This window comes from Hesperophylax consimilis, chromosome 26 (genome assembly GCF_061612785.1).
Source record: "Hesperophylax consimilis isolate HC1 chromosome 26, BYU_Hcon_1.0, whole genome shotgun sequence".
NCBI lineage: Eukaryota > Metazoa > Arthropoda > Insecta > Trichoptera > Limnephilidae > Hesperophylax > Hesperophylax consimilis.
Window position 1 is genome coordinate 23841067 of NC_142861.1, and position 18307 is coordinate 23859373.

The 18307-nt window shown below is 35.6% G+C and overlaps 1 protein-coding gene across 2 annotated transcripts; it reads left to right on the top strand.

Annotated features, from left to right (window-relative positions):
- Positions 1 to 8512: 8512 nt before the first annotated feature.
- LOC149411338 (uncharacterized) lies at positions 8513 to 17981 on the top strand. Of its 2 annotated transcripts, none has more exons than XM_089647057.1 (4): positions 8513 to 8597; positions 11654 to 11970; positions 16030 to 16273; positions 16903 to 17981. In XM_089647057.1, exons 2-4 carry the CDS (start codon positions 11731 to 11733, stop codon positions 17223 to 17225), a joined length of 807 nt encoding a protein of 268 aa, XP_089503183.1. In that variant the 5' UTR covers positions 8513 to 8597; positions 11654 to 11730; the 3' UTR covers positions 17226 to 17981. The 2 variants fall into 2 exon arrangements, with proteins under 2 accessions (XP_089503183.1, XP_089503182.1); XM_089647056.1 differs by having other exon boundaries at positions 16030 to 16282; positions 16903 to 17980.
- The last annotated feature ends 326 nt before the right edge of the window (positions 17982 to 18307 follow it).

An 18307-nucleotide genomic window follows, 5' to 3' on the forward strand; every position in this document is an offset into this window, starting at 1 on the left:
TCTCTAAATGATAGTGAAAATAAAAATCCGGTGCGTGGTTTAGAAGAACTAAGCGCACAAACAGGCAGACGCGAAAAGCGACTTTATTTTATACTATTTAGAGATTACAATAATGACACGGTCGGATGTTATTTACGTTCATGATGGATTGCTTTAAGGCGATGCACTACGTCGTGTAATATTTTAAATTGAGCCGCCATCAATAACAACCCTTACGTAGATGGCGATAAGGTTTAAATTTCCGCTTAACACCATCCGCCTGTTTTGATTTATGCAAGAAAAAAACATGGCAAAAAGTGCCTTTTATTTTATTTTGTGGATGTTCAGTCATAAATATTTAATTTTATAAATAACTTAATTTTCCACATTATACAATAAAATCATAACCGAAAATGGGTTCGTAAGTAGGAGATTTTGAACTTTAAAGCAGTTTTCATAGGCCTTATATATTATTTTTTTCTGGGATTATAAAAAGACTTATCTAAAAAATACTCGATTATTTCAAAGGCCAAGATGTATTCTACTCGCAGTATTTAATTAAAGCATCTGAAAAATTTCTAGGTGACCAAATTTTCAAACAAAAAACACATGATTTTGCATTACTACCTATGGCATCGCCTTAAATCATATTTATCGCAGCGAATACATGTCAATACATTTTTAAGATCAACTACATTGACTTTAATATTGTAAGAGCGGAATCGATACGACAAACTAAGCTATCGATGTTTTTATGTGACACCTCCCAAGAGGACCCATGACTGTACAGTTTAAAGGCAGGGAAGCTATGTCGCCACCCGGTTTGTCAGCGTTGTGAGGCGGGTTAAGATAGGGGCTGTATGGAGGGATTTATCAATGCGGGTCTTGAAGTGTCCCGGATTATACGAAGGAGGAAAAACAGATACCGGTAACTCGTTTGACATACGAGTAATATACAAAAACGAGTCGAAGAAGCGGCCCCTTCTCACAAATCCAACTTTAACTGTGAACGGGTGTTCCTCTCGTGTACCTCGAGCTTCACGCACGTGCATCGGGGATTAATGCTGCTAGATCCTTAGAGCAGCCTCCATTAAAATACCTGTAGAACAGACTCAGCATGCCAACATTGCGTTTGTGCATCAGAGGTGGCAATCGGTATGTTAACAATGGATTGCCAATCAGATTGACTGCCCTCCTTTGAACAGAATAGAGTAGGTTTTATCAAGTATTGTGGGACTCCAGCCCAGAGGTGGCTCCCAAATTCAATTGTTAGGCTACTTTGTCGTTTTAAAACGTTAAATTTAGACGAATTCGTTTTAATAAACGGAATTTATTAATTATACCGGCGCAGACTCGAGAAACATCACAGGATAGTCTGTATTCTTGACAAATCAGTTCCAATTTTGAAAATTACACAATTTAAATAACTTTCTGTAAAAATATTATATAATGGATAGGTATTCTATCGCTTGTCTGAATTCTTCACACAACCAGTATGATTTTGAAAATGACTCTTAAATTCAAAACAAATTTGAGTTAATTGAACCAGAGTTACGTAGGACGCACAGACAACCAAAAGGGATTGGTACCTGCCAGTGATATCATGAACGTTGAACCTTTGTTTCCAGAAACAAATCTGCCTCCGTTCAAAAGTAAACAATTATTTTGATTTCCGCGCGATTTTAATCGACTTAGGTGAAGGTTCCTAGAAAATGTATTTAGCGTACATTTTCTATGAACCTTGGTCTTAGCTATAATAATACAACACGCTCATTTGTCATGTTCAGGGTGGATCGGTGCAAAACGAACTCCAAGCAGAATTCTTGCCTGAACACTCTGAACAGACTATGCAATAATTACAATAGCGTATTATCCAAGATAGATATTTTCAGTTGCGAACTTACCGAATACAAGAGGTCCATAAAATAATATTTCTCTGATGGTTTGTGAATAATGTAATGTCTCTATTGTTTATATTTCTATTATGATTTGATTTATATCTACAACCTCTCTCCATGGCTATAAATGTATTGATAAATGTTTTGTTTTCTAAATTTTTCGTTTTATATAATCTTTTGTTTTGTATAAATTTTTGATTTCATATTCCTTTCTTACAAATTTAAATTACTTATTCCTTATTATACTCTCTCGGTATAGGTAAAGTCACAAGGAGGAAATCCATAATTGGTTTTATTTTGGCTATATAATACTTACGTACAAACTCAAATAAATGTAACCTGTCGATTTTCCGAAAATTAATAAATAATATACATTCTTTGACAAGCATCTAAGGAGCAAACTGGCTCGATATATTTAGGTATCTACTGATCATGTTTTAAGCCTGTGACAGACCACACTATAAGCGCGCTATATTTTCGTGACTTGGCCTATTTTTGACCTTACATTCCCATTGGTAGCAAATGGCGAGCGATATGCTGAAATAGACCGAGCCATGGTCCGTATAGCGTAATGTGTCGCCTACCTTAGTCGATTGCAACTGTAAAATGCCATTCTAGAAAGAAGTGTTATTTAATTACAGTAATTATCATTATTTATTTTATTTTATTTGTTTATACGCCCAGCCGGGCTTATAACATAATATATCTAGTGAGCTATCGAAAAATTATACACAAAGTTTTTGAAGCATGAAATATAGTTAAACTGAATATGAAACAATATTATTAAAGCATGTAACAGTAACATAAAAGATGCAAAAGTCGGTCATTTTGAATACATGTAGCATAACGAAAGAATTTTTAAATATTTATGTTGAGGGATCAGTAGGATTTATAGGCCCTGTTAGAAGTTCTACCGAGCCGAACCCTCTGATATGAAAATATCTGGAGTCGGTGAATTATTTTCCCATTTGATCTCTGGTGAGTTGACGTGTTGTTCTAGTATTGTTTTGTATTTATTTTGCTTATATAATGCACTTGCATAATGTTGATTGACTAGATGATCATTCGTGGAAAAGTGTGTGGAAGGGTTTAGTTTTTCCTATGCTTGCAGTACGTAGATTGCTTTGTTTACGATGCGATTTCGACTGCAGGTACATAATTCGGGAGTAGGTACTAAGTAGGTCGAGCGGTTTATTATTAATTAGTTAATCTAGATTTTTCTCGACGCTACAGATTTAACCCGGACAAAAAAATAAAAACTAAAACTATACAACATAAAAGACAAATCACTAAAACTATGTATAAAGTGATTGTTGAATAAAACTGTCATCATATCTATGTTGACATTTTGGCGTTCTTGCTTACCCTAAGTCATTTGGCATATTTGAGCAGACCGCTCCGGGCGCGGACGTATCAAGGTACCGTGGCGCTGACAATATCCTCGTGCCCTTGAATATGTTACCGAACCATATTGGGTCCGCGGACTACAGTTTAGCTTCCCTAGCCTAGTACTGAATCACCCCAGTGGGTACAGAGGTAATTCTGTACGAAGTATAGAGGTATGGAGTAAGCAATAACACATGACTGATCCTCCGGCCTCGGCTTAACTCACTTAGCAATTGTGCGCCCATCTCTAATTAATACCATAATAGCTGCCATGGAAATTTTCTTCGAGGGAGGTGCAATCTACATAAAAAAAGGGAAATACATTATAATTAGGTTTCTACTATAACATAATAATGAGAAACATAGTAACTTCCTACTTTCAGCATGCAATGTGACGTTTTTACAAAAAGTATATGTATGACATTATTTTAGTAGTCAGAAATTTGATGTGGCTGTGATTGTTTAAATGGTTATAAATGGCAACACCAAGATAATGTTGTTAAATGTTCCAAGTGCATTTTTTTTACTTCAACCAAACGGTGTTCAGAAATTATTGGAACATTACAAAATTTCTAATTCCAAGATAATTTTATATATTATTTGTTGCTTTAAAAAGCATTTGCAAGGAAGATAATTATTAAGAAAGGCGTTTATTTTGTATTTCTGAAAACCACGTATAAGTCAAAGTAAAACAAATCATAAAATGATTAATTTTAAAAACGTTTAAGAATCGAATTATTTATATATAATTTTAAGGCTCGCTTTATTTTATTTTTTTCTTATTATTTATTTATTTCACCCATTAAGGGTGCCATATTCAATTTGCATTTATCTTATAAAAAAATACAGCAAATGATAGAATATAAATATACTGATGATTATACAATATAAACATAACATAACGTAACATAAATAAACTTAACATAAACATAACATGAACGGCTTAACATAAACGGTACAGAGCTAGTAACACTAGGTAATTATAAAAAATAAGAACCTACCACATGTTAAATAACAGAAAAAAGTGTTTTTAATAAATAATAAAAATGTGTTTCGTCTCTAAAATGTATAGACATTATCTTCATAAACAACGTATATTTTTTAGGATCATAAAGCGTTCAATTTAAATCAGTAGAAATTCGGAATGCGGGGGCTGAAAACGAACTCTCAAACTCGAATGCGATTTTTTTGAGTGAAAAACAAACATCAAGTTTATCATTTTTTCTAACTTTTTTAAAGTATTAATCGAAATAAATTTATATCTATGAGTAGTTAGGTAATTCAAAACATCCTTAGCCACTTGTAATTATTTTCGGTTGTGGAAGGATTTAGATTTTTCGGTTTTTCCGTAAATAAAAATAGCTAGTTGTATCTTTATCCAAGACACTTATTGTGTTCAGTTGAATAATTTCAAGATGATGTTGGACTGTTGGAGTGACCCTTTGTCCACATCTCATTATACATAATATATCTCCCACAGCTTCCGTGTTATTCTCCTCAGAAGTCAGGAGGAACAATAGTTCATATTGCATTTCGTCAACCCAACAAGTCCAACAATCATCCCAATCAACTGACAGCTGTCAACAGCGATCAGCATTACTGATCCTAATTAATGACCAACTTATTCTAATTCCTGAACGCGACTTATGAATAATTTTTAGATACCTACTTAATTTAATTACCTTTACCGAAAATTCTAGTTGGGTGGGCACTTAACATTGAAACGATCGAAATAAGTACCTACTCAGGGACGTAGCCAGATTACAAGCTAGGGGGGACAGCTGAATTTTTTTTATAGAGATTACAGGGAAAGAACAAGGAAGTAGTCAGAATAAACTATAAATATACAAGCCGACAGTTGCTCGGGGGCTTCTCTTAAGCCGTGAATGGGCCCTTGGGCGTATTAAGTTCGGGGGGCCCCTTTGAAAGCCGTAAACCTACAGAAAACAACTAAACCACATTTTTGTATAATTTTATTGTGTGCAAGATAGTGCTATGCCACCGGCAAATGATTTGGAGATATTTTGATACCTCTATTATCATTTTGAATTGTGTATTAGATAATTTAAGGATTTCAATGTGAAAATATGTTTATTTAGGTGTCAATATTAATTTCTTTTTCAAGTGGGATTTACAAATAAACAAAGTTTTTTCACGACTAAGATCAATTGTAAGCAGATTGTATAAACTAAATTTTTTGTTGAGAGCAATTTTGTGTTACAAAATTATATATCAGCACATAATTAACCCTTTATATATAAACAGGCTAGAGTAACGTTAGTATGTATCAATGTATCCACACATTGTGTACTTTTATCAGTATAAGATGAGAAATAAGTTTTACAGTTTAGTTTCAGAATGACGGCATGCGACAGAAATAACAATTTTCCGACGAGTAACTCAGAAAAAAAGTTGATAAGTTAGGTTAAGACATTTGTGTACTCGTGCTTATTTTTATTTATATTGCGATTAAAATGTCGTTTTACTCAAATTAAAACTGTACTTAACTTGGTTCAAAAAAGTAGGTTGGACTTGGAAAAAGCGCAATCTCAAAATATGTACAATAACGTACATTTTATTTAGTCATTGCTACCTATTGGTACCTACCAACCAACCAACATTAAACTTAAATTGCATGAAACTAACTAACCATCACGCCGTTTGCCGCAAGGATAGGCAGTGAGGACGGACCGCAAAACAACTCGGTTTGGCAAACACTTCTTGCCTCACTCACATTCATACATCGTCTCATATATACTCTTCTATTATTCTGACTCTTGACATGGCCCCACTCGAATATCTGATTCACTTGGTCGTGCCATGTCTTCCTCGGGCGTACCCTACTTCTGCTACCATTCGCATTTGAATCATATATCCTCCTTACACTCCTATCTTCGCTCATTCGCTCTACATGCCCTAACCATTTAAGCGTCCCTTTCTTAATCTTACTCATTACGCTTCCATCAGCCTTGTACTCTTTGCGGATCTCCACATTCCTCACACGATCAAACATGGTTTTACCACACATACGCCTCAGGGATCTCATTTCAACAGCATTCAATCTACTTTAATCCTTTATTTGCCAGTTCTATGCCTTACTTCCATACATCAGCGTAGGTACCAGCACTCCATTGTGGACTGCTAACTTCGCTTCTTTGGACAATTTTTTGTTAGCGCCAACTGCTTTCAGTCCTCCATTATCGGAGTTACCTGCATTTACCCTTCTTTCAATATCACTGTCAGCCTTCCCATCTCTCTAGAACATACTTCCTAAATATACAAACTCATCCACCTGCTCCAAGTATTCCTCATTCACAACTATATTGCACACTGTCTTCGTACTCTCTCTTTCAAACACCATTACTTTAGACTTACTTACATTCATCATTAACTCATTCTTCATGTATACTTCGTTCATCCTAGACACGAGAGACTGTAAATCATCTATAGGTACTATTAGCAATCAGCACCGCATCATCAGCATACAACAGGCAACATACTTTCAAATTACTCAAATTCTTGCCCAATCCCACCTCTTTCAATTCTTGCATACAATTATCCATGTATAGATTGAATAACCACGGTGACATTACGCAGCCTTGTTTAACACCTTTTGTGATATCAAACCACCCCGTAAAACCACCGTTCACCCTAACACATGCAAAGTTTCCCTCATACAGAGACGCAATTGCCTGAGTCAGATTTGTATTGTTTGTTTGTTTTTTTTTTTCAAATGATTCTGTCTTTCCCCCTTCAAGGGCATTCTAGGTCATCATTTCAAATTATGGATTGAGGAAAATGAATTTATATATATTAATTTTGTTTTAATTGGCAACTTTCTAAATTATATGCAAGATTGGAGTCGAATTTAGATTCAGAAGAGATGAGATATTGAATGGAGGGAAGGAAATTATAGATAAGGCTTGATAGGAGAGAAGATATTTGTTTAGAGAGGGACAACCAAAAAATATGTATTCTAAAGTTCCCACTTCTGGAACACAGAATGTACAATCTGAGGGGTCAAGCACGTGAATTTTAAAACGGTGAGAAGGAACAGAACAATGTCCAATCCTCGTTCGAATAAGTTAGGAAATTTATTTTTTGGATAAATGGGGGAATTGTTGAGACCACGGTTTTGATGGGATAATCCTTTGTATTGAGGCATAGCAGGCTCCCTTGGATTGACTAGCAATGTGCCAATACTCTGCCAAAAAATTGCGATCTATCTTTAAGGATTAAAAAAAAGTCAGATAGGGGAAGGTAGTTTATGAGGGTAACAATAGGGTTTGATGATACTTGTTTGAATTATTCAAAAATATATGTTTGAAATTAAGTGCACTTAGGACGGGTTGTTTCGGAGAATTTGAACAATTCATCAAATTTCAACGTTCATTTTCGGGTTCTGTGAAAGACTTATTCAAGTTCTGTTTTTATATCATTGTAGGCTAGTTGCTTGACAAAACTGAAATAAAAACAGAACTTGAAAAAATCTTTCACAGAACTTGAAAATGAACGTTGAAATTTGATGAATTGTTCAGATTCTCCGAAACAACACGTCCTTAGTGTAGGAACGGTTAATTTTACTATGTTAACCTAGCCACGGCTAAATTAAATATATGTATAGGCAATATGATGTTTTGAGTTTGCGCTGAGACTGAATGCTGTAGAAATGAGATCCCTGAGGCGTATATGTGAAAAAACCATGTATGATCGTGTAAGAAATATAGAGATCCGCAAAGAGTGCAAGGCTGATGTAAGCGTAATGAGTAAGATTAAGAAAGGGACGCTTAGATGGTTTGAGCGAAGAAAGGAGTGTAAGTAGAATATATGACGCAAATGTGAATGGTAGCAGAATTCGGGGACGCCCGAGGAAGACATGGCATGATCAAGTGAATCAGACACTTGAGTCGGTGCATTTGTATGAGATGATGTATGAATGTGAATGAGGCAAGAAGTGTGTGCCAAGACCGAGTTATCTGCCTACTCCTTCAGAGAAACGGCCTGATGGTTAGTTAGGTAGTTAGTTTGCGCCTAATAAATTTAACCCTTCAAACGCCAAGTGCACTTAAATTCTAAGCAATAGCAAGGATCCAGAAACGTGCGTTTTACGTATATTTCTACTGCGCCGGTTAATTAGATTAGTGTTAGATGAATGAAACAACAAGTAGGTACCTAGTATAGAGTGGTAAATTAGAGATGATAGTGGAGGGGGGACGTGGGTGGGTCCAGATGAAGAGGTGTGAACCAAGTGAGTTGATAAAACCACTCGAATTAAACTCATCTTCCTATTAGTGTCTGAACCTGTGAACAGTGAGGAACTCAACTTGCGTTCTCGTAATTATTACAAGTTTTCACTTTAATAATAAATATTTCATTTAATGCTCTTTGAAACCTAAAATATAAAAGTGTCGTTATCTGCATAGTTATTTAAACTATAATAATAAGTTTTACGTTCGAATCGAGTCCTAAAAAATATTATTTTCGAATATTTCGATGACAGTGCATAAGTGCGACGCAAAAATTTAAAATCAATAATTTTTTTTTAAATTAATATTTTCAATTTTGTTATCGATTTTGGACGAATCAAGTTACGTATTTCGTGTTCTTTTATAATGTGAATTCCGCGCAAGAGTCCCAACTGCTCCCGACTGTCCGTAGCCAGTGAGACTATGGTATCTCCAATTGGGATATGTTGTCAGGATAAGGAGTAGGGAGGGAATGGAGATAGGGTAGGGGAAGGTTGCGAATTACCCGGCAATAACAAAACACAAAATACGAAAGTCAGATATGATTTGAGATTTTCACGGCCAAACGTATTATAGTGGTTTATTTTTGGGTGTTATGCCGAGTTGCGCTACTTCTTATATTAAAAAAAACATCAGGGCAGATGTTTTTTTAGCAGTACACCGCACTTGTCCATTTCAACAAGTTCAGTATATTAATAAATTTTTATATTTATTGTAATAAATATTTTTCAAATAGATGCATTTTCCCCATTTCACGGGGTATGTGCGTCTAGGTAACAGCTTTTACAAATATGATTATATTACATTTTACAATGCTCATCATAGTTCACGCGTTATAAGCCATTTATTTCCTAAAAGTTTACTGAATTCGCTACAATTTAGTAATTGAAACCAACTCGTTAATTTATATGCCGCACTTCCCCCGACTGACCTAAAGTAATTGTATTTACATAAAATTATGGTCATTATTAATTACATAACACGATTGTGCACAATGTCATCGAGTTATCACACAAAATTAAATAGGAAAAATAATTTGTTTTCGAATCCATTTGAGAACTTTCATCTCAATAATAACAAAACATCATAATAATAAGATACTCACTTCTCAATATTATTAAATAATACACCTTATTTGTGATATTTAACCCACATATGACCTAATATTCTAATCTAACAGAACAGAATGCTGGACAAACATTTTCCAAATCATATAAAATAAAGTCGGTATCCGCGTCTGTCTGTTTGTGTGCTTAGTTCTTCTAAACTACGCAACGGATTTTGATGGGGTTTTCACTATCCTTTAGAGAATTTCCACCAAAAGGTTTACATATAATACATGCAGACTATAATCATAGAAAGTATAGAAAAGGCGATGTTTTGTAATCAAGTCGAAAAAATTATTTTCGGGCGCTTAAATCAGAGGTTTTTAAATCAGAGGTTACCAAACTTTTTTTTCCGTAGACCCCCTGCCTGCCGAATATTGAATTTTCCTAAAACTATTAACGTCCCATGTGATAATCATTTATTTTCTTCGTAAAAAGATTCCCTTCCCTTGCCTGCCCTACAACCGGGTGGCGATATAGTATCTCCGTTTTTGCATTGTGTAGACAGGGGCGCCCTTGTAAGGTATTACACCAAATGAAAGTGGAGCAGGATAAGCAACGGGAATTTCTTTCTGTAGCTGGTCCTACAGAACTGCCCCTTAAGTTCTTTGTTCGCGCTTATTCCGATCAGTTCTTCTTGTCATATGATATCCGATTCTTAAGCATTCCATTTCCACAGTCAAAATTTCCTCAAACTTATCTTTGAAGTCTGTGTAAAGTACATCTAAATGTTGAACGTCATTATTACCCTGGACGGTTTTCAAAAACAAGTTGGAAATCTAGGAAAATTCGCGGCTTCTAATGTTTTGGTTCAATATATTAATCCTGACAAGAAAAGGAACGTAGAATCTATTTATATACCTTAATAAACTACTTTACGATATATAAACATACAAATATCAAATAAGTAATTTCTCAGTCTAATCTAAGTATTACATAAACTGTGTTATTTGTGTTACGTGTATTGTGTCATTTACGGAACTCCTAAATATTGACTTGAGGTAAATGGGGGTCCGCTCGTATGTACCCCCATTTGAATCTCGTGGACCCCCAAATTTTTTTCTCGCTGACATAGACCCCCAGCAAGCCGATATCGACCCCTGGGGGTATATAGACCAATTTGGGAACCTCTGGCTTAAATTATGAGATACATCAAAATAATGTTCTACGGAATTGTATATCTTAAAAAGGCCTCACAATCTCAACAAGCATTTATTAGTCCACGAGGTATCTTTATAAGAATGATTCTTAGTTTGTTCCCTAAAGACTCAAAAACTACTGAATCGATTTTGCTGAAAATTTTAAAGTTTGTTCTTATTAGTGTCATGAGTGTTAAGAGAATGGTTTGAATGTTAGAAGAAGTCGGGGACGCCCGAGGAAGAATTGGTTTCAATTTAATTTTGTTGGTAATAAGGAACTTCAGACCATTTTTATAAATAAATTTCATCTTACATATATATTTTTTTAAACCAATTCATTAATTAATCATTTTTCAAGGCCCGCCAAAACGTACCAAATCTATAACGTGCCGGATGTGAACGACACAGCGACATTACGAACACATAAGTTTTGTCAAACGAACACATTAGTTTTTTCGTTTGACAAAACTTATGTGTTCGTAATCGGCGTATTTGATTTACAAAAATATTTTTTATCTAACATAAATTCTTACTAATTAGATTCTTTCACGCCGGTTTAACGTTAGTGTGGTACTTGAGCTTGGTTTAAGACCGTTTTAAAGATACAAACGCCACGGTAATAAGTCAGTTTTCACTTTCTGATCTTACGCTCCGCGTAATATTTAGGTACACCGCGTTTATATTTATGTAAGTGGAATAATATTTTTCACTGGAGTTCCTTATTCAATGAATAATTTCCAAATCAATTGTGTAAATTTTGAGGTAGCGCTTACATATCCACAATACATATACATAATAGTTTCTATCTTTTCTATCGAATGTGGGTCTTTAAAAATAAATTGTTATGCCTAAAACTTTAAAAATATTATAATAACAACGTGTGTAAAAATGTGTTTCAGAGCTTTATGTAAAAATAACTCAGTGATAACAAGATTGGTTTTTAAATTCGAATTATTCGATTCCAAAATAAGCAAAAATGCAAGTTCCGTGGTGCAGCTTGGCTCTAGTGGTGTTTACTTTGGTCTCAAGAAAAGTGTCCGCGACCGGTTTCGAACAGCCTTTCTGCACGGATCTCAAGCCCCAAAATACCCTCGACTTGGGGCAAATAATGGGCATGTGGTACGGGGTTGAAATAATCCCCCATCTCAGAGAAGAAGATGGAGTCATCACGTACGACAGCTGCCCTGTCATACACTTGTCGGAGACTTCTTACGAGGTAGGTTTATTTGTTTATGTACTCCTTTTTTAAATTAGTTTCACTGTGATTGCAGAAATTACGGCACACAAAGTTAAGTATTTTCAACAAATTTCAACATTTTTATGTTGTTACCCATTTGGGGAATCTTTTGAGGTTCAAGAAAGCACAAAGGTGGAAGGGAGCAATAATAAAAAAGGTTGACAAGAACCTAGCTACTCAAATCTGCTTACTAAAGAAGTAACATTTATTTTCACCAGGGCCATTCTGAGAGTGTCTTCATCTATGGAATTGGGTTCAAATATAGAAAGTGTGAATTATAACCGATAAAAAGTAAACTATTATTTGGCCGAGTTTTTAACCCGTTACTCCTGTTTTTGTACTCCACTGTGCCACGAATATCGAAAGAAATATATTATATATTCTGATCTAATATCATTTTTTTTTAAAGGAAGTCAAACATTCTCGGGTTACGAAAAACTTGACAATATTTGAAAATCTCCTAATACCACCACAGAAAACAGAAAATGTTGTTTTTGTTGTGATGGAGAACTTAGCCAACCGAGGAGTTGAAATCACGACACCTGGGTGTGACTCAAACGCGATGCCAACTCAGCCACTGACTAATTATTTTAATATTATGTCGTGTGTCTTTTGGGGTACTACGCGGTGTTGCGTTTTATTCTCTATCTTGAGCAAAAGTTTCGGACAGCCTTTCAGTTTCCATCGTCATCAGTAATCATCTAGCTTTAGACACATTACGCTATATTATGCGCACATAATTTGGGCGTAGCATATACTTATTATATTTTGGAGTAATACACCACGCTATATTCTTACTCAAGAGAGGGGGTCAAATCAAATGGGGAACTGCCGCCGAATATCATTTCTTTGTATGGGATCTGTCACTTTGACAGAAGACAGCCGCGTAATTACGGCGCTAAGTAATTTTTTCTGACTCCTTCTCCTACCGTAATTGATGAGAGGGGGTCGCATAATTTTCAAATGTAGCCTGGCTAGCAGATCACAGCGCATACAGCAAAGCGGTGACATCTTCCCTGATGATTTACACCGCAATACTGTCAGAAACGTTAGCTCTAAGGAGGAGGTAGCGTAATAATACCCCAAAAGTAAGGAATAAATTAGTAAAGATGTTCAAAACGTCCTGCCTTATTAATAATCGTTTATTTTCACGAAAGCGCACATCCACGCCATTAACGCACTAACACATTGCTTTGAACTGCTCAGTGCACTCGCCAAAGTCGATTACACAATACTCACCGCATTAATGCAATGGCGATGCACTTCCTCAATGACGAATTTCGAATTATGGTTAAAATTGCCACTTACGGCCCCGTAGTAAGCGTTCAAAGATGGTTTAAAAGGGATATATGTAAATACGAATGTTAGAGGGAGCGCGCTAATATTAAAAAAAACGATAACAATCAAGCAAAAATGGTGAAAATATTTATTAAAACACGACTAGTTTGAAATAGAGCAAAAATCTCTCGACAAATGCTTTAGTTGCATTTAAATATACACTGTGAATTTTTTCATGCCTATAACATATTAAATAACAGAACAAAACGTGTTTTTAATAATTTTCGGAGCTTATTTTGCGATTTTTTTTCTATCGATGGAGTTTCATATAGTTAACGTTTCGGCAAAATAAATGTATAGATATTTTCTTATAAATCCGTAGAAATCGGGAATGCGGGGGTCAGGGACCGCCTATTTCAGGCGATGCAAAAAACATATATTCCAAAAGGTGTCGTATTTCATTTTATGAATAATGCGGGTATAACCAAATGCTCTCGTAAGTAGAAAATTCGATAGGTACCTACTATAAAATATTTGTACCGTCCTGATACTTAATTTATGTCTAGGCTGACAAAATAAGTACCTATCTACTTTAAAAATGCTGTACGAAATTTCAGGCTAAGATATGTATTCAATTAACCCCTCGGGTACAGAAAAATATTCCCGCTTGACATTAATTTTCAAATAGATTCGCTGTTTTTGAACGCATCCGAAAATGAAATACTGTTTTGAAAACATATGAAAGAATCTTTCCGATTTTAACATTACGCAATTATTTTTTTTTACGCGCATGTAGCAAACTTTTTTTAAATCGCTTAACTGTGTGTTTTTTCTATTTACCACTTTACGCGAAACTATTATTTTGTTATTGCCTTTTCACTTTTTCGTGTTGTATAGAAATGATTGTAAAAAAATTCGCCAACCTTGACCGGGTGAACTGTTTGGCAGATTTCAGAACTAGGCCATGCCGTAGAAACTGCACTGACAGTTAAAAAGACCTGGTTTCGGACTTCTTGCAATGGGTTTAAGAGATTTTAGTATATAAATAAACCACTGTATTAATAAATAATACTGCGGGCCTTCATTAATAAAGATGGTGGTGTTCCAATCCGTCTTTCTTGTTTATTTTTTATCTATGGCTTTATCTCTCTGCAATCGGCCACAAAACAATGCTTTTTGGGTAGGTACCTACCCAACGCCATATATATTTACAAGATGGATGTGACATACTAGATTTTAGCTCCTAAAGTTGGCGCCGAAACTTTTACCCGCCACTGGTATTGCGTAATTTTAAAAGTTGTTTGCTTAGCTCAGAATCTCACTGATCGCCTCTGCTTGTCCATCTTTATTACCTGTGTATCGCGACAATGTCGGCATTTCCATATTCGTTTCCTGCGAGGCTTGAGGCAAGATATGTTTTTCAGTTTGGATTTTTCTGTTTTCAGCCAAACTCCGGCGGTCAGGGACAATATAATTCACGGCCCGGTGGCCATAATTTGGTAAATTGATGTTTGTTCAACATTTCGACGAACTTTGCACAAAAACCTGTACATAATATATAATTATATGACATATTTATATATATGTCATATAAATCATTGTAAATACACAATTTTTTAATATTTTTAACCTCTTATATATGCATGTTCAACGAATTGCTAAACTGGGATACATAAATAAAATATTTAAGTTCTAATGACCGACGTGTTTTGTTATAACTATATTTTGATAAAAAATTGGAAAATAAATTGTTGCCAAGGTCAGTAACCAAATTCTCAATTTCCAGCGCCCTTGAGGTAGTTTTGCATAAAAACGGCGGTATACAAATCATTCAAAAATAATAAACATATTAAATGTGGAACCATTGCATCAATTCAAGATGTTAAAATCATTTAAAACTTTATTTTTTCATAAATTTTGTGTTTTCTTATGATATATTACGTATGTTATTTTATTACTTATATTATTTTATCATTTGAACTTATTACTTTACCATACACAAGAATCTTTTTAGAATTCTTTATGGCGAGGAACAACTATTATGACCATCTACCTTATTAACACGCTATGTAAATGTACTCATTATTGAAAAAATACATAATATTAAATAATAAAATAATGTAATGTTGTAATGCAATATCTATGTTGCAATACTGTAATATTGCAGTACTGCAGTGCTACTATATTGTAGTGTTGCAATGTTGTATTGTCACATTGTTGTAATGTTGCAAAACTGCAATGTTAGTTTCAACGTTTCAACGTCGTAACGCTGTACCGTTGCAAAAGTTGCAAAGTTCCAATATTAGAATTTTGCAATGTTGTAATGTCGCAATGTTGAAAAATTTAACTGTTTTAATGTTGTTGATATTTTTTAACAAACTCCACCCATGAGAGTCTGAGGAAAATAATTTTGTGGATGCTGTGTTATGTTGTAATACTGCAATTTTGCAAGGTTGCAACGTTATAGTGTTGTGTAATGTTGCAATGTTCCAATTGCTTAGAGTTTAACTGTTTTCATGATGTTGTAATGCTGCAATATCTTTATGTTACAGTGTTGTACAGTTGTAATACAGCAATGCTTCAAGTTTCAAAGTTTCAACAAAATATTGTTGTAAAGTTGTTATTGTTGTTGTGCAATGTTGTAATATTGCCAAAATCCAAAGTTAAAATGTTGTAATGTCGCGATGTTGTAAAGTTGTACTATTTTGATTTAGTAGTGTTGTAATGTTTTAAGGCTGTAATGTTGTAATATGTTTACAGATGGCCACGACCGACGGTTACGTGCGGCCGGGCGACTACGGCTACAACTGGAACCAGGCCGCGTACGGCTCCTCGTACGGCGGCAGCGCGGGCATGAGCAACATGAACAGCGGCCACGACTTCAGAGACCGCGACTACCGCCACCTGCGTCTCTACTGGGACGAGGCGGGCAACAACATCGAGTACTCGCTCAAGTTCAACAACAGCCGGCGGGGTTTCTGGATCAGCAGCGGCCCGCAGAACGGTCAGCAAGGCTAGTGGCGTCATGATACACTCTGCTACGGCACTGGAATTCATACGACACTTCACTTATCATTCCATCCTTATCACCTCAATTTCTACCATATATAACAAAAACAAGTATGGAAGCAAACCGACTGTCACCGAGCTACGACCAAAGCAAACGGACCATCAAAGCAGCGGAACCAATGAAAGTTATGCGTTTGGTGTGAAGAAGGCGGGGCTCCACTGTACGTAAATGCGATTTGCGGTAGTATGGGGAATGATGTTTGATGGTTCATGGCCCATCTCCATTATTTCTATCATCTGTGGTCATCACACGTTGGCCCGGTTAAAGGGGGCACCAACAAATTAGTTTTAAAATCCGTACTAACACAGTTTCTAGCGACGCGCCACCAATTGAAAGCTGCAACCTGCAACTTTAACCGTGTTAAGCTGTATCTTGCCACAAACCATTCCAAAAAATCTCTTATGATGCATATACACTTGCGAGCCTAACCGCGAGCCGAACTACGGATCATGGTAAAGGAACGAATCAAAAGTAACCTTCCTCATCATCTTTCATTATTCATTGATAGGGGTAAGGTACCAACTGAAAACCATAATTTTAATACATTTTTTATGTATACACAGGTACCCTCCTTCAGCGCCAATACAACCAGTTCGCCGGCACAGTTCAGGTGATGAAGGCGGTAGGAGATCATCTAGTCCTGACCTTCTGCCAGCGTCTTCCCGAGTCTCAACTGTTCTCCGTGATCCTCTCACGAGAACCTCAGCAGCTGGGCAGGCAAGTGGTACACAGCATCCATAATCTACTCAACAGAAGAGACCTCTCCACGTCCGCAGTTAGAAAAGTTTGCAGAAATGCTGCTTCGAATGTTGACGTATCTGTTGGTTCCATGGCTGCGTTTACCCTCGTGTCACTCTTCGTATATTTTGGAGCAGGCAGAATTTGAAAATATTCCAGTGCTGCCAGCTGAGAAAAAATAATGAAGAATAAATCATATAAAATAATAGAGAGTGCTTACTTCGATTTAAATAATATGTAATAGTAATATTATTTTACACTTAACTTAAATATGTATGTTAGCATTGGGATTATGAATGGTTGGGGTGTTATAAACTCCTGTCAAAAAATTCAGCACCATTTTGAATATTTGATATTTTAATATTTTAACGAGAATCAACGTTTTTGTGACCGTTCGAAAAATGTCGCAAATTAAAAATGGTGTTATTCTCCGATATGGTCATCAAAAGTGATAAATGTTTGAAATATCCAATATTAATTTAATAACATTCTATTTTAATGGGATGTGGACACGGTCAAGCGGCTTGATCGCAAGCACGTAGTTTATTGTCTATGGCACTTTGTGTCAAGCATTTTGACCGTGTACCGAAGCTGGCTTGCAAGCATTGCGCAATTCTACGTGCTTGCGGCGAGGCTTGATGCGAATTTATATTTTTGTGGGAATAGACAAACGACAATAGACAAATAAATATCACGTATCATAAACAATGATATAAATTGAATAAAATAGGTACTTAGTTATTGTTTTTGTGTTCAATTTGTAGAAATCCATCTAATTTAAAAATTTTGGAAGTATTTTAGTATTTTTTAATAATTATGACAGCGGTTTTCAAGGTCATTAATAATCAAACTGTAGAATAAATAATTTTCTGAATTTTCAATGGAGAAAACATATTTTTTGTATGAATACCGCACAAGATATTCATACAAAAAATAGCTGTAGCTTGTAATACACTTTGCAAATGCTCATGGGTAAAGCGGTACCTTAACTTGTACCATTCTTGACACCAAATTCGTTTCTTTTTATTATTTTATTCAAACATAAAGCTAACGTAAGAGCCAAGAACGCTTTGTCTTTGACAGATTCCATTTTGCCGCGAGTCACGAAATGACAGGAAGGCATAGAAGTACATATACATAGACCACCACGAAATCACAGGAAGGCGTGGCCATGCTTGACGGAGAGGCTTGATGCGGGCTGTCAAGCCGCTAAGCATAGACAATAATAGA

Bases quoted from the DNA above. Each gene is read 5' to 3' on its own strand.
- LOC149411338 (XM_089647056.1), top strand. From the start codon at position 11,731: ATGCAAGTTCCGTGGTGCAGCTTGGCTCTAGTGGTGTTTACTTTGGTC. The intron at 11,971-16,029 runs GTAGGTTTATTT...ATATGTTTACAG, and splicing joins TGTCGGAGACTTCTTACGAG to ATGGCCACGACCGACGGTTA. The intron at 16,283-16,902 runs GCTAGTGGCGTC...ATGTATACACAG, and splicing joins CCCGCAGAACGGTCAGCAAG to GTACCCTCCTTCAGCGCCAA.